Below are 15,199 nucleotides of genomic sequence, written 5' to 3'. Positions count from 1 at the left end.
TGATCGACTTTTTATTTCTCTCCTATTTTATATATCAAAATGATAGTGTTTTCAGCATCACGTTTCGAAGTCATAAATTTCAGCAAATTTGTCAGACTGTATAATTTCGTAAGTATCCATATTTGACTTTCTTACCTAAAACTATTAAAACTTTGTGAAAAACTTTAAAATGTATTTCTTGACATAAAATACTTTATATTGTAATGATAAAATTGCTAAATTTTGAGTATAATTTGCTGGATTAATCTTTTCATACCAAATTTGAAGCTAAGATTAAAACTAAATAATTTAATTTTAGTCAGATTAATTAAATCCTAGACGTTTAACGTACTGTATAGAAAAAGCCGTCGTGACATTTTTAGAGAAATGATGAGAGCTTGACCTAACTAGCTACATTTATCATTCTTTTATAATTGTAAAGCTATGTTTTCTTTAAGTGTCCGTATCTTATTCATTCTATTGCTTGCAAATTAAATCGACATGGATTGATTGTCCTACATTCCGGGATTTTCCACTGTGAATTCAGGTAAAATTAGGGTTGGGAAAACCCAGTTTTGATAGGGCCTAGATTATCATACGGTGGCATGCAAGCAAAACGAGTCTTGCAGAGGAAAACACCTTCTTTCACTCTCGTCTTGAAACTTTTACATACATAAATACATACACCATATATGCGTCAATCTGTAATAACTCAATCTATTGTCCCCCATTTTCGTAGAACAATTATTTAGTAATACCGGTGGTCTCCGTCTTTCCCGTTACCACTTTGTTCACATCTCATCTTTAAACACTCGAATGTGCACGATTTGCATGTGTTATGAATTTTTGTTTAAATGTACTTGCTTTTGTCTGAACGTAACACGTACATTTATGTGAGACGAGTTATTTTCTTTCTATACAGTAGGCCTTAACCTAAAGTACCATACACTCATTCATATGCCGAGACAGGTGACAGGTTTTTGAAAGTTTATCACTGCAGTAACAAATGTCAGAAAATGGGATGTACAAAGAAACGAAATCCAACTATATAATATGACAGAAAAGGGGCATTTGTTAGTAAACAGCCCACCTAGCAATGAGTGCAAAAGGGGCCCTTGTTAGTAAACAGTCCGTCTAGTTTTGACTGCAAAGTGGCATTTGTTAGTAGACAGTCCATCTAGTAATGACTGCAAAGAGACATTTAAGTAAACAGTCCACCTAGTAATTAATGCAAAGGGCATTTGTTAGTAAACAGTCCATCTAGCAATGACTGCAAAAGGACATTTGTTAGTAAACAGTCCATCTAGCAATGACTGCAAAGGGCATTTGTTAGTAAACAGTCCACCTAGTATCGACTGCAAAGGGGCATTTGTTAGTCAACACTCCACCTAGTAATGAGTGCAAAGGGGCATTTGTTAGTAAACAGTCTACCTAGTAATGCCTGCAAAGGGGCATTTGTTAGTAAACAGTCCACCTAGTAATGTGCAAAAGGGCATTGATTAGTAAACAGTCCACCTAGTAATGAGTGCAAAGGCATTTGTTAGTACACAGTCCACCTAGTAATGAGTGCAAAGGGCATTTGTTAGTAAACAGCCCACCTAGTAATGAGTGCAAAGGCATTGGTTAGTAAACAGTCCACCTAATAATAACTGCAAAGGGGCCTTTTTTAGTTTCAATTTGGTCAAAGAGCATACAAAATTCTGTAGTTTTCTAAGAAGTTTAAATGTTTGCAAAAGTTTTCTCTCTCAATTGCTGGCCTGCTATTTTGTTGTCTATTTAGGTCGTATAGATCTTTTTGTTATATGTAATCCCATCTAGCAACATTACATGGACTCCCCCTGTTTCTACTACATTGGGTCTATGGAATTTACTAAAGGTAAATGGGTTGAAAACGGAAAACAAGATTCAACATAATCACTCATTTGTTTATTCCTTCATTCAGGTATTCATCAACCCATGTAACTATTACAGTAGATAGATAGAAAGATTGACAGATGGAATGACAATTACAAAAAATCACAATTTAAAAACTGAATGAAAATTAGAGAAGCAGTCGAAAGAGATAGATACTAAAGGAAAGAGGTCTGACTTAATAGTGCTCACCTAGGTTATATAACTTACCAGTTGACCATTCATTTAGTATTGTAATTACACAACCAATGTAAAATATCTCCCAAACTTTATATCATGTTAATTTACCTATTTTACAATATCCTGATAAACAAATTTCATTCAGCTGATGGAAGTAAAATTAATATGCACAGATGTCTCTCGTACATATTTGAAGTGATCCAGGATGTTGAGATTAACTGGATCAGAAATATAGTTTCTGGAGCTTTGCAGGTAACAAGCTCACACTATCAGATACAATGCATGTGCATAGATTCCTCTTATTACATAATCTGTCTTTGACAGCGATAACATTAACTTTTTAACAAGGTGGAGAAATATCATACTTGAATTAAGTCTCTAGTGTTGTATGAAAGCTTAACCAATCAGGTACAAGATTACCTAATTAATATGCATGAATCTTGCTCATAGCTATTTAAAATATTTGATAAAATTCTTTATCAGAAATACAGTTGCTAGTGCATCGACAAACTCAGTCAATCAAGTGCAAGATCTAAACATTAATATGCATCAATTTCTCTAATGATCAATCAAGACCTGATGAACCAGAGTTATTCACCACGTGTCCTATTGCCGGTAAATAATACCGTCTCAAGGTTGGTATTTTAAAAAAACACAATCAGATGCAAGATTACCTCACAAGTAAACATAGGTCTTGCTCATAATAAAGCTCAACCAAGATATTGACGATATTAGCTGATTACCATCATCTTGATAATATTAGCTTATTACCATCATCTTGACAATAGTAGCTTATTACCATCATCTTGACAATAGTAGCTTATTACCATCATCTTGACGATATTAACTTATTACCATCATCTTGACAATATTAGCTTATTACCATCATCTTGACAATAGTAGCTTATTACCATCATCTTGATGATATTAGCTTATTACCATCATCTTGACGATATTAACTTATTACCATCATCTTGACAATATTAGCTTATTACCATCATCTTGATGATATTAGCTTATTACCATCATCTTGACGATATTAGCTTATTACCATCATCTTGACAATAGTAGTTTATTACCATCATCTTGACAATAGTAGCTTATTACCATCATCTTGATGATATTAGCTTATTACCATCATCTTGACAATAGTAGTTTATTACCATCATCTTGATACTATTACCTTATTACCATCATCTTGATGATATTAGCTTATTACCATCATCCTGATAATACTAGATTACCATCATTTTTTAAAATTAGGTCAGAAACAATCGCAGAAGCTGTAATTAGCTCAGCTAATCCTATGCAAGGTCACCTCATTAATTATACATCTTTATGATATAAGCCCAATTCCATGTCTGAGCAAAATCTGTTCAGAATAATGGCTTCAGGAATGGTTGTTTCCAATCAGCCAATCAGCTATAAGATCACCTCGTTAGTATTCATGGATCTACTGCATCCAAGATCTGAAAATGTATGACCTCATTAAAATTAAAACAAACATCTTAAAAGGTCTATTTGTTGTAAATACATTTTTTAAAACAAAAACAGATGTTGGCTCATTAGAAACTTCATGTTTGCTGAATTCATAAAACTCAATTTGCATTATTTTGGGGAAATATTAAAAAAGTGTTTATCTACCAAGAGAACATAATTTTAAAAAATCAATCAATGCATCTTCCTCAAATGGATCCAGTTTTACTAAATATCAAAATTCAACTGTTCTAGCACACTGTAATTCATGATACTGAATCTAAGTAAATAAATATGTTAAAAATCTTTCTTTGTTAATTCAAATCTTTATGTTACATCATCTGTACTCTTTCTGGATTCAATAAATACCATTTATTATTAATTATTAGATGCTTACAATGGATCAGAAAGTTTGTATAATTCTGTATACTGAATTCAATTCATGCAAGGTGTTTCACCTTTGTGCCAGATAACATGCAAACAGTACATACTCACTGCTGATGTGTTCTGTTATAGTGTACAATTCAAAAATTCAAAAATTACACATACATAACCATGTGATACCTCATTATAGTGTTAGGACTGGTCAGCCTGGTGTCAGGATAATGCGACTAGTTGAGACATCATGACATAATTCATAAATAGGGTAATATACATAATCATGTGAAACCTCATTATAGTGTACAATTCATAAATAAGGTAAAATACATAATCATGTGAAACCTCACTATAATGCACACTAACAGGGTTACATATTCATTGATGTTGTTGTTGGTTTAATGCTATTTTTTAGTACATGATACATAGAAGTCAGTATTTCTCATGTAAGAAGTACCCACCCAAGGGAAGCTACTGGCAAGCTTTCTCACATACCCACGTTGGCTGAGTTTGAGACTCAAACCCATGTGGACAGAGGTGAGATGTCTGTGATCTATAAAGACAAATGCCTAAGACAACTCGACTACCCAGGCCTCCTAGATATAGTGTGATGTGAAACCCATTTTAGTGCACAAAGATAGGGGTGCATATGTACCATTGTGAAACTTCATTATAATGCAAAAAAGAGTTACATATCTACTGACGTGAAACCCATTATAGGGCACAAAGATAAGGTTACATATCTACTGATGTGAAACTTCATTATTGTGCATGCTACACAAAAATAGTTTCATATTTAGTGATGTGAAATCTCATTATAATGCACACAAATAGGGTTACATATTGATTGATATGAAACCTCACTTTTGTGCACACTACACAAAAATAGGGTTACATATCCAGTGATGTGACAAAATAAGACATTAGGTTTAATTATGCACAACCTCGTTATGTGTTGTTTTCAAACAGTGACCATGACTGCATTTTAAAAGAGGTTCTTTGTAGGAAGAGACCACTGAACCATTTAAATGAAACCTACAGAAAATCAAGTGCTATATGAAGCCATTTTGCAATCATAAAAAGACAATGATTTCAAACATATTTATCTCATGATTTAAAATAACTTTAATATCAAAGTCATTAAAGGCACAAAATTTATTTTCACCCTACAATGAAGCGATGTTAAATGTTCCATAGACAGAAATATGGATTTCACCCGACAGTGTGGCCATGTTAAATATTCCATAGTCAGTAATATGGATTTCACCCTACAATGCTGCCATGTTAAATGTTCCATAGACAGAAATATAGATTTCACCCTACATTGCTGCCATGTTAAAAGTTCCATAGACAGAAATATGGATTTCACCCTACACTGCTACCATGTTAAAAGTTCCATACATAGACAGTAATATGGATTTCACCCTACAATGCTGCCATGTTAAATGTTCCATAGACAGAAATATGGATTTCAGCCTACAATTCTGCCATGTTAAATATTCCATAAACAGAATATGGATTTCACCCTACAATGCTGCCATGTTAAATGTTCCATAGACAGAAATATGGATTTCACCCTACAATGCTGCAATGTTAAATGTTCCATAGACAGAAATATGGATTTCACCCTACAATTCTGCCATGTTAAATGTTCCATAGACAGAAATATGGATTTCACCCTACACTGCTACCATGTTAAATGTTCCATAGACAGAAATATGGATTTCACCCTACAATGCTACCATGTTAAATCTTCCATAGACAGAAATATGGATTTCACCCTACAATGCTGCCATGTTAAATGTTCCATAAACAGAAATACGGATTTCACAGTATTAACTTCACAATTTCTATCATATGGTCTAACATAAAAATAAAATAACAGAAAATCCAGGTACTAAAAGAAGGACCAAAGTTCTAACTTTCCAGTTTTCCGAATGTGTTTCACAACATGGTGATGCACTATTCAAAAGTACTACCGTTTGAATATTTAAAAATAACATAAAAAATGAAAGTGATGAAAGATGGGGGGCTGAGTCATGTTGTATATAATTAATAACTAAAAAACTGGTAGTTTTATTCTATATATTTTGTGTCTAATTAGCATAAATTGTATGTCACTGTTAATATTAACTACCACATAGAAGATACATTTTTGTTACGTCCATAGCAGCCTTTCAAAAAGCTCAGGTCTGTAACTATGCTACAATAACATATTGGAGGTCTGCAGTCAATGAGACATCTATCAGTTGGTAAAAGGTTTATCTGATTTGCAATCACAATATCAAGTACATGGATAAATGGATGAAGAGTAACTTTGTCTTGGATGCAGAATATTAAGAATAATTCCAGTGCAACGCAAGTGTAAAGTTACTGTACATCAAAGTATTATATTTATTTGAGTCACACACAAATGAGTGTAAAGTTAAAACTGATTCCAGGATTCAGCAATTTGGTGATGTACCAACAGCTAAGGAAGAAACTCCAACCATCATGTTGAAATAGAAAGAAAGATATACATTATCACTTAAAAAACAAAGTGAGAAAAAGAGATTAATTAAAAAAAACCCAACTAATTATTATAAAAATGTATTGGTTTTAGTAAGTACATCTCCATATGTAAAGATGTCAGGTTTCATGCATTCAATTAACATATCTAGCTTAGCACATCCTTGTGATATGTATATATCACACATATATAAGTACAAATGAAAGACCTGGTCCAATAGTCACAAAATGCTGTGAGAAGAAAACTCTCAACTCAGCTTTAAAAAATCCACAAATGACAAGAGGCTCATGAGGGATTGATTTTGTTTGCAGTACAATATTGTTAAAACACAACCTACGTAAACTATGTCCCAAACATTATAACATGTTGATATTACCTATTTTACTATATCCCAATAAAGGTTTGTTCTAAAGATAATGGAATAACTAATATGCACAGTTTATTTATTGTAGCTTCAGTCATCTAAGATCTTGTTGATATAAACCCATTTACCAAGTTTTAAAAAATTGGATGAGAAATCCAACTTCTAGATCCAGAGAGGTAACAAACTCAGCCAATCAGATGGAAGTATCTTGTTAATAAAGACTACCTTTAAAGTTTGATCAGAATCAGATCTAAAATGAGTGAGTAGCAAGAAGCTCAGCCAATCATGTATAAGATCACCTCATTAATATGCATGAATCCTATTCACTTTTGATACTGGTTTTGACCTTGATGCTATAAGTGTTTATTCCAGTTTTGATCAAAATCGTCACGCTGAATTAGTATCCATGGATCTGGCTCATAATCCAATTCATCCAAGAGCTTAATGATATGTGCATATATTCAAAGTATGATCAAAACTGGATGAGAAATATGACCTCCAGAAGGACACAGCCAATCAGATGCAAGATCCAATCTTAAATCAGTATGCACAGATCTTGCTTATTACTTGTCCGAGTTTTTAAAGATATATGCATCAACTCCAAGTATGATCAAAATCTGATCAGAAATGCAGCCTCCAGAGTGGTAACAAGCTCGACCAATCAGATGCAAGATCATCTGTTTAGTTTGTGAGAATCCTGCTCATTCTTGACTTCATCCAAGATCTTTGACATAGGCAGATTTTCCAAGTCTGATCAAAATGAGATCAGAAATATGACCTCTAGGGTGGTAATACGGTTAACCAATTAGAAGCAAGATCAGCTCTTGGTCATTTGCAAACTCATACGAGACTTTGATGATACTGATCTGACTGAAACTGGATCAGATATATTGAATTAGGAATGGTAACATGATCACAGACACATGGCAGATCCAAAGACATACCATAAGCTAACTTTACCTTACAGCCAGGAGAGCTAAAAATCATAATTAGTGTCTTTTAAAATTATCATACATATACCATGATAAACCCATCATCAATGATAAGCCCACCGCTGCATTTTTACAACATTTTGGCAAGTACTAAGGTTCTCTCTGTCTTATAATAAGCACACTCAAAGTATAAAACCTGAGAATTCCATCCTTGTACATGCAGGACAATCGGACCTGATGAAAATACAGACACATCAAAATCATGATACTGTACAGAATGTCTGCAGATAATGCTTTTCTCCTCCAACCTCTGTTGATGGGATCAAATAATGAATGGTCACTATTATTAAAACTGTCCATGCCCACTTGTTCCCATTCAACTAGGTTCCGCTGTTGGTCAAGAATTAAAACTCCAGAACGAGGAATTCCTCCATCTTCTTTTAGTCAAGTTCATCTGAAGAAAGAGAAGTAGAAAAGCATTTAAAAAACCAATTTGGAAATTCAGCCCTAATGTATCCTCTCAGTAAAAAATTGTTCAAACACACTATCTATAAATGACACTTGAGAAACCTATCCATAAAGGACACCTGAAATGCCTATCAATTAAGGACACTCAGTAGATCTGTCTATAAAGGACCTATTAATAGAGGTCATTTATGAAACATGTCTATGTAGGGAACTCTAAAAACCAAGCGTTAAAGGACACTAAAAAAAAAATGTCTGTATAGACCAATCATGAAACATGTCTACATGGGGTACTCTAAAACCAAGCAATAAAGGACACTAAAAAACCTGTCTGTATAGACCAATCATGAAACATGTCTACATGGGGGTACTCTAAAAACCAAGCAATAAAGGACACTATAAAAAAAAACTGTCTGTATAGACCAATCATGAAGCATGTCTATGTGGGGTACTCTAAAAACCAAGCAATAAAGGACACTATAAAAACCTGTCTATATAGATCAATCATGAAACATGTCTATAAATGATACTCAAAAAATGGTATATAGGACACTAAAAAGACATTACTATAAAAGCCACTCAAGAAACCTGTCTATATAAGATGCTACAAAATCTGTCTATAATGGACACAAGAAACATATCTATAAAGGTCATTTAAAAAAAAAAACTATTAATGAAGGACACTAAAAAACATTTCTATAAATTAAACTGAAAATTAAAACTATCAATAAGGAACAATAAAAGATGTATATAAAAGTCATGCTTAAAAAAAACTTGTTTTTAAAAGGACATTTGTGCAATGTATTTATTAAGGACATTCAAACATGTATACAAATCAATTAAATGAAATACAAAATTTTCCTCTATGATCATGTGTCCATTATAATGAGGCAAAATATCAACCCAAGATAATTTGTGCATACATTTAAACATTATCAACATGCCTAGTCATCTGAATTCATCGCATCACTTTTCAAATGCACATAATGTTCCTTATGTATACAGTAATTATCTTTGTTTCTCAAAATCAATTTGTATTCACCCAATGCTTCTTATTCTGCTAATGTATATTATCCCCCCCAATGCTTATTACGCCCAAATGCTTGTTCTACCATTCCATGCTTGCTATTTCCCCACTGATCTGTGCATATATACATGTCTGTGCATTGATCTGTCCATATATACATGTCTGTACATTGATCTGTACCTCTACCATGCTAAGAAACTTATCCACAATGTAATATAGAAACCACTCAAGACAGACATTTTAAATTTTGCTTCCATATCTGAATCCTTACGTAGATGACCTGATTAGATTATATCAGACAATTACAGCAATTTATTAATCAGTTTTACACATTTTAAAATGTTACAGACCTGCACATGAGGCAGACAAACTATTTATATCTTGTAATTCTGATGTAAGGATTATGTAGTCTGAAATAAAGAATTCTTTTCTTATTTTAAATTAAAATTGGTACACATATTTGTATGCGTATGTGGATGACCTGATTAAATTTTCATGCTAATATAGTAATTTATCACGTTTATTTTTAGGAGTCACATTAGTCTGGGGGTTAGTGTGCTGTACATGTGACTGAAAGGTGTGGGTTCAAATCCTACAGTTTGATTAGTCCAGGTCGGCTACTATGGTGTGTCCATGGACAAGGCTCTTTACTCAAGTGAACTGCATCAGCACTAAATAACCAATAACCTGCTGCACTATAACACATCAAACCAAACCTTTCTGCCTTTAAAAAAAAATTGGGATAAAGTTATTCATCTGCATTGATGCCATACAAAATTTAGAAACACAATATTGCTAGACAATTAACCTACCATGTGGGAAAGCTGCAATCTGAATTCTCTAAATGTTAAATTAATTTTCTTCTTGAGCCATATTTGTTGTTACCAATTTTAATTACTCAACAAATAAATTTACATTTAAGTACAACTATAACATCAATTTTATATCATTTAGGATTTGCGTCATATGACCTTCAGAGCTGCATCAAATATAGGCCACAAGTCATCTTATTTTGAAAAGAAAGGCATACTGCTGATAAAGGTGCATTTCATAGTCAACTTTCATGGTTCTAATACGATACCTAAAAATTAAATGTAAAAGTAACAAGCCTCTGAATCGTGTAATAATGTAATACAGGTCACACTTACTGACTTTCAAACTGATTACATGTACATGTCACTGATAGAGAACATACCTTCACAAAGTTTCATGGATTCACTATGAATGATGCCTGAGAAAATTAAATCCAACAAATAGCCAAATTCATTAATAATAATAATAATAATAATGACCTTATTTAAAGAGGGTAACTCAATTAGCTAAAAACTAATCTACCTTGAGGCCCTCATACAAAGGAATTTATTTATTTTAGCTGCATCTCTGAAGCCACTGGATGCATTGGGTTTGGAAGAAGGAACTAGAGTAGGCATTTCTAATCTCAACTGGAATACTATTCCAGAGCAGAGTTCCAGAGTAATGGAAACTTTTTTTAAAATAACTCCTTATTGTGTTTGGGAATTTTATACTGTTTGGTAGACATGGATCGCAGGTGGGAGGTATTACCAGGTAGCCTATGCTGGAATAGTAATTGTAAATATTCAGGAGCACTATTATGAGATATCCTGTAAATTAATTTGGCTTTTCTCAAACAGATTTGGTCTTTAACAGGTAATATTTTTAACCTACCAGCTAAATTTTCCTTGCTTTTTTCTGGATTGATATTAGCCCAAATGCTCTTTTTTGAAGATGTGCCAGCTTTGCTATGTTTTTATCATTTGAATTACCCATACTGTATTACAGTAGCCCAAAGAGGGTTGTATGTAACTGTTATAAAAGTTTTTTGTGTCTTTCAGGGAGAAAATGTCTTATCCTACTGAGAAGCCATAAACTTGAATTGACTTTTTTACTGATATGTTTGATATGTTCAGTCCATGATAGGTTATTATCTACCAGAACACCAAGTAGTCTATCCAGACAGACCATTTGCAAATTTTTATCCTTCCATGTCAGACATAGTTCATCACTATCAAGATTTGTCCTTCTTTGCCATGTTGAGACAAGTAAAATTTTAGTTTTACCAGTATTTACCACCATGCCATTGCATGTATACCAGTTTTCCAGTTTGTTTAAGGCATTCTGTAAAGAAATTTCAAGCTCATGCTTTGTGTTTTGGATGTCTGACAATGTTGTGTCATCTGCATAGAGATCTGTAGATGATATTGAGTCTCTTAGTAAAAGTGGTAGGTCATTAATAAATAAAATGAATAGTAATGGACCTAGAATTGAGCCTTGTGGTACTCCATATCTAATTTTTTCAGGTTCAGACAGAACATTATTTATGTAAACATGCTGTGTTCTCTCACTTAAGTAAGAAGTAAACCATCTAATTGTTCTTTCATCACACTGGCAGATTTTCAGTTTCTTCAAAAGGATTTCATGATCCACCATGTCAAAAGCTTTCCTGAAATCTACAAATGCAGATCCTATTATTCTACCTTGGTCAAGTGCTTGAAGCCATTTATCAGTTAGGGAGATCAAGGCAGTCTCACAGGAATGGTTCTGTCTAAAGCCTGATTGATTAGGGTGTAACAGCAAGTGTTTGGTTAAATATGACATGAATGAGTCATGGACATGTTTTTCAATCAGTTTTGACAAGTGTGGTAGCACATGTATTGAGATTGGTCGGTAGTTATCAGCAACACCCTTAGAACCAGATTTGTGAATAGGAGTTACTTTTGCAGTTTTCCATATTTTGGGACAGATTAGATTGCAATGCTTAAATTAATTATGACTGTTATGCTATCTACAATAGCAAAGGCAGAAGATTTAATGAGTCGTGGACCAATCTGATCAAGTCCTGTAGCTTTCTTGGTATCAAGTTCACCGAGACATTTTTTAACAAAGTTTTTTGATACTGGTGGGATAGGGAAACATACCTCCTTAGAGATTTTGCTGCTGCAGAACTTTGTCAGTTCATTAAAGTTGTTTTATATCACTGGTTCTTTTAACTTTGTGCTAATGTTGGTGAAAAAATCATTGAAAACATTTGCAATGTCAGTTTCATGACACATAAATGCAGATCACTGTGACCTACTGTTTAAATGATCAAATCTAACTCTTAGAAATCCATGCCTTTACCAAATTGTATCCTCCTACTATAAACAATTCCTGAGAAACTCAGGTAAAAGAAAATTTAAAAAAAAACAGACAGGTCTCTTAATAACTAACTATAAAAGGATAGTCCAAATTTTTTAATTTCATCACTTAAACTGATTTATTTTTTATTTAAGGTTAATGAGAATGAAAAGATCAAGGTACATAAAAAACCTCATGAAAATCGAAAAAGACATGCAACATTATAACTTGCCCCAAGGGGCCATCCATTTCGTATGTATGCAAAAATCTGGCAAAGCTTGACCCCTCCCTCCCTCCCTATACACATGCATACTTTTTTACACCATCACCCCCAGAATTCTATAGAACGGCCTATATTTAATCCACACAGAAACCATAAAGGATTAATAATATTAAAATGTTTAATAAAACAGATAGTCCACCAACACTGAATGTCTGGCTGCATCAAAGAAAAAAGCTGTGTGACTTTAAACAGTTTGTCTAGTGTCCGCTAAAATTCAAATGCTGACTGAACCAGTCGAACAGGTTAGTACATATTAGACAAATTATTATTGAGGTTTCACCTCCCCCCAATTCCTATGTGTACGTACATTATCAGTAGACCCCCCCCATATGCAAGCATATGCATTTGGGTTAACCCTTCCCCCTCCATGCGTACATACTAAATGGACGGCCTTCAAGCTTTAACTAAGTGGGATGGGAGTAATAACTTGCCCTAAGCTTTAACTAAGTGGGATGTGAATTATAACTTGTCCCAAGCTTTAACTTAGTGGGATATGAATTACAACTTGTCCCAAGCTTTAACTTGTGGGATATGAATTATGACTTGACCCAAGCTTTAACTATGTGGGATATGAATTACGACTTGCCCCAAGCTTTAACTTAGTGGGATATGAATTATGACTTGCCCCAAGCTTTAACTTGTAGGATATGAATTATGACTTGACCCAAACTTAAACTTAGTGGGATATGAATTATAACTTGACCCAAGCTTTAACTTGTAGGATATGAATTATGACTTGTCCCAAGCTTTAACTTAGTGGGATATGAATGCCAACAGTGAGAAACTCTATTCTTTTGAATCAATCAATTAAAAAGAATTTCAAAGTTAAAATTATAGTATATATTCGCATATAAGCCGAATAATTTAGGAAAAACTAAAGGCCTCGAAGTTTACAAATCCATGGGCCAATGTGTAAACTTGACAGTTTTAAATTTTTTTTTGTTGACTATTGTAATGGCTGTAAATCTTGGAACACGAAACAATAATTTTGTCTGTGTCCTAAGACATAGGCATGTAAAAAAAAGTAACTAAAAACAGTAACTTTCGGAGACCCAACAATTATTAAACTGTTATAAAGTACTATGAGTTTGTTACTATTTTGCATGTGCATATTTTCTGATTTCTCAAACACGAAGTTAAATAAAGGTGAATACAGACTTCATAATTCGCAGGCCGGTTGAGTTTACCAGGGAGACCATGCTGAACTATAATGTACAGTACTTACACAGAGCAAAGCATGCATAGCGTCACTTAAATCCTTACTTATTTCCAAACATTAGAGATCAACTAAGATCAACATCAATCAATTTTAGTTTTGTGTTTTAGCTGAACAAACATAACTTTCCGCACAATGGAAAGCTTGATTTCTCCTATGTAGATAGTCGGCGAATTTGTCTTTCGTTTTGTGACAGCAGTACAGGCCAGTTAATCATTAAAACCCTGAAAGTGGCTTGTGATAACAGGTAATTTTGATCAGTAACTATACCAGTTTAACATCAGTATGTACGGTATAAAGATGCCAGGTGTTCACTTGTGTAAGTTTCTTTTGTGGGAATGGAGCTATATAGCACATGGAGTTACAACATTCGTAGTGATCACTCTTGGGATTGAAATAAATTGTGGACAATTTTATTGTTGTGGTTTATCTTTTTGTTCTGGCTTATTTTCTTATTTTTGTATTATTGTAGAGGTAAAAAAAAATCATTAATTTACATGAATAATGTTTAAACTGAACATTCTATTTAGTGAAGAAGCGAATTCTTTATACTAAAAAAACTATTTCATCACAACAATAATTCACAGGTGATACAACAGAACATGTAGAACTTTTCTTGTTTAGAAGAAATGAAAATCGAAGACAATGTAATAATCAGGAGTTCTCTGCAAACATTGGAAGATATTATGAAATCAAAAGGTAGGCGTGGAGCGACCCCTAAAATCAGGATCTTTTTCCCTCCTGGAGTGAAAGTTGACAGGTATGGTGTAAGGTTGCTTACACCAAAGCAAACTACAACTCAGCTTTAATGGTATTAGCATAATTTTCGAAGCATTGTTTCCGAAACTTTAAAAGAAAACAGAAAATTAAATAAATTACTTTTCAAACAAGTTTATACCATTTCTTTTTAATAATCATGCACGCCAACCTCGAGATAAGTATACATGTAATTTTTTTAAATACAAGTTTGCCTAAATAAATGCATTTAGAACTTACTATGTGCATCTTGAGATGCCTTGGAGTTGTAAGTTGGCTTATACAAGGGTCATGCACTTTTTAGTGTTTATACCTGTTCAGTTTGGGGGTCAGCTTATATACAAATGGGCTTATATGCTAGTATATACGGTAATGTCTCCATCCTACCTATTCTTTTGAATCATTGAATTAAAACGAGTTTCAAGGTTAAAATTAACTTCTCCATCCTACCTATTCTTTTGAATCATTGAATTAAAACGAGTTTCAAGGTTAAAATAAACTTTTCCATTTTACCTATTCTTTTGAATCATTGAAGTAAAACAAGTTTCAAGGTTAAAATTAACTTCTCCATTCTACCTATTCTTTTGA

General features: G+C 33.4%; 1 protein-coding gene and 1 long non-coding RNA gene across 3 annotated transcripts in view; one reads left to right on the top strand and one right to left on the bottom strand.

Annotated features, from left to right (window-relative positions):
- LOC149802128 (uncharacterized) overlaps positions 1 to 15,199 on the top strand; it is a 145,578-nt gene that overhangs the window by 46,819 nt on the left and 83,560 nt on the right. The window lies entirely within an intron of this gene.
- Positions 1,891 to 15,199, bottom strand: part of LOC149802129 (uncharacterized) — a 65,883-nt gene continuing 52,574 nt past the window's right edge. For both annotated transcript variants that reach the window (XM_089956528.1, XM_089956529.1), the window contains exon 8: positions 1,891 to 8,183. In XM_089956528.1, coding sequence (XP_089812654.1) covers positions 8,170 to 8,183 — 14 coding nt within the window. In that variant the 3' untranslated portion in view covers positions 1,891 to 8,169. The remainder of the gene's footprint in view (positions 8,184 to 15,199) is intronic.

The sequence above is a fragment of the Sinohyriopsis cumingii genome, chromosome 4, assembly GCF_028554795.1.
Source record: "Sinohyriopsis cumingii isolate HCF-2022 chromosome 4, ASM2855479v2, whole genome shotgun sequence".
Classification (NCBI taxonomy): domain Eukaryota; kingdom Metazoa; phylum Mollusca; class Bivalvia; order Unionida; family Unionidae; genus Sinohyriopsis; species Sinohyriopsis cumingii.
The sequence above is the reverse complement of the archived record's forward strand: the minus strand, read 5'-3'. Positions and strand labels throughout refer to the sequence as shown.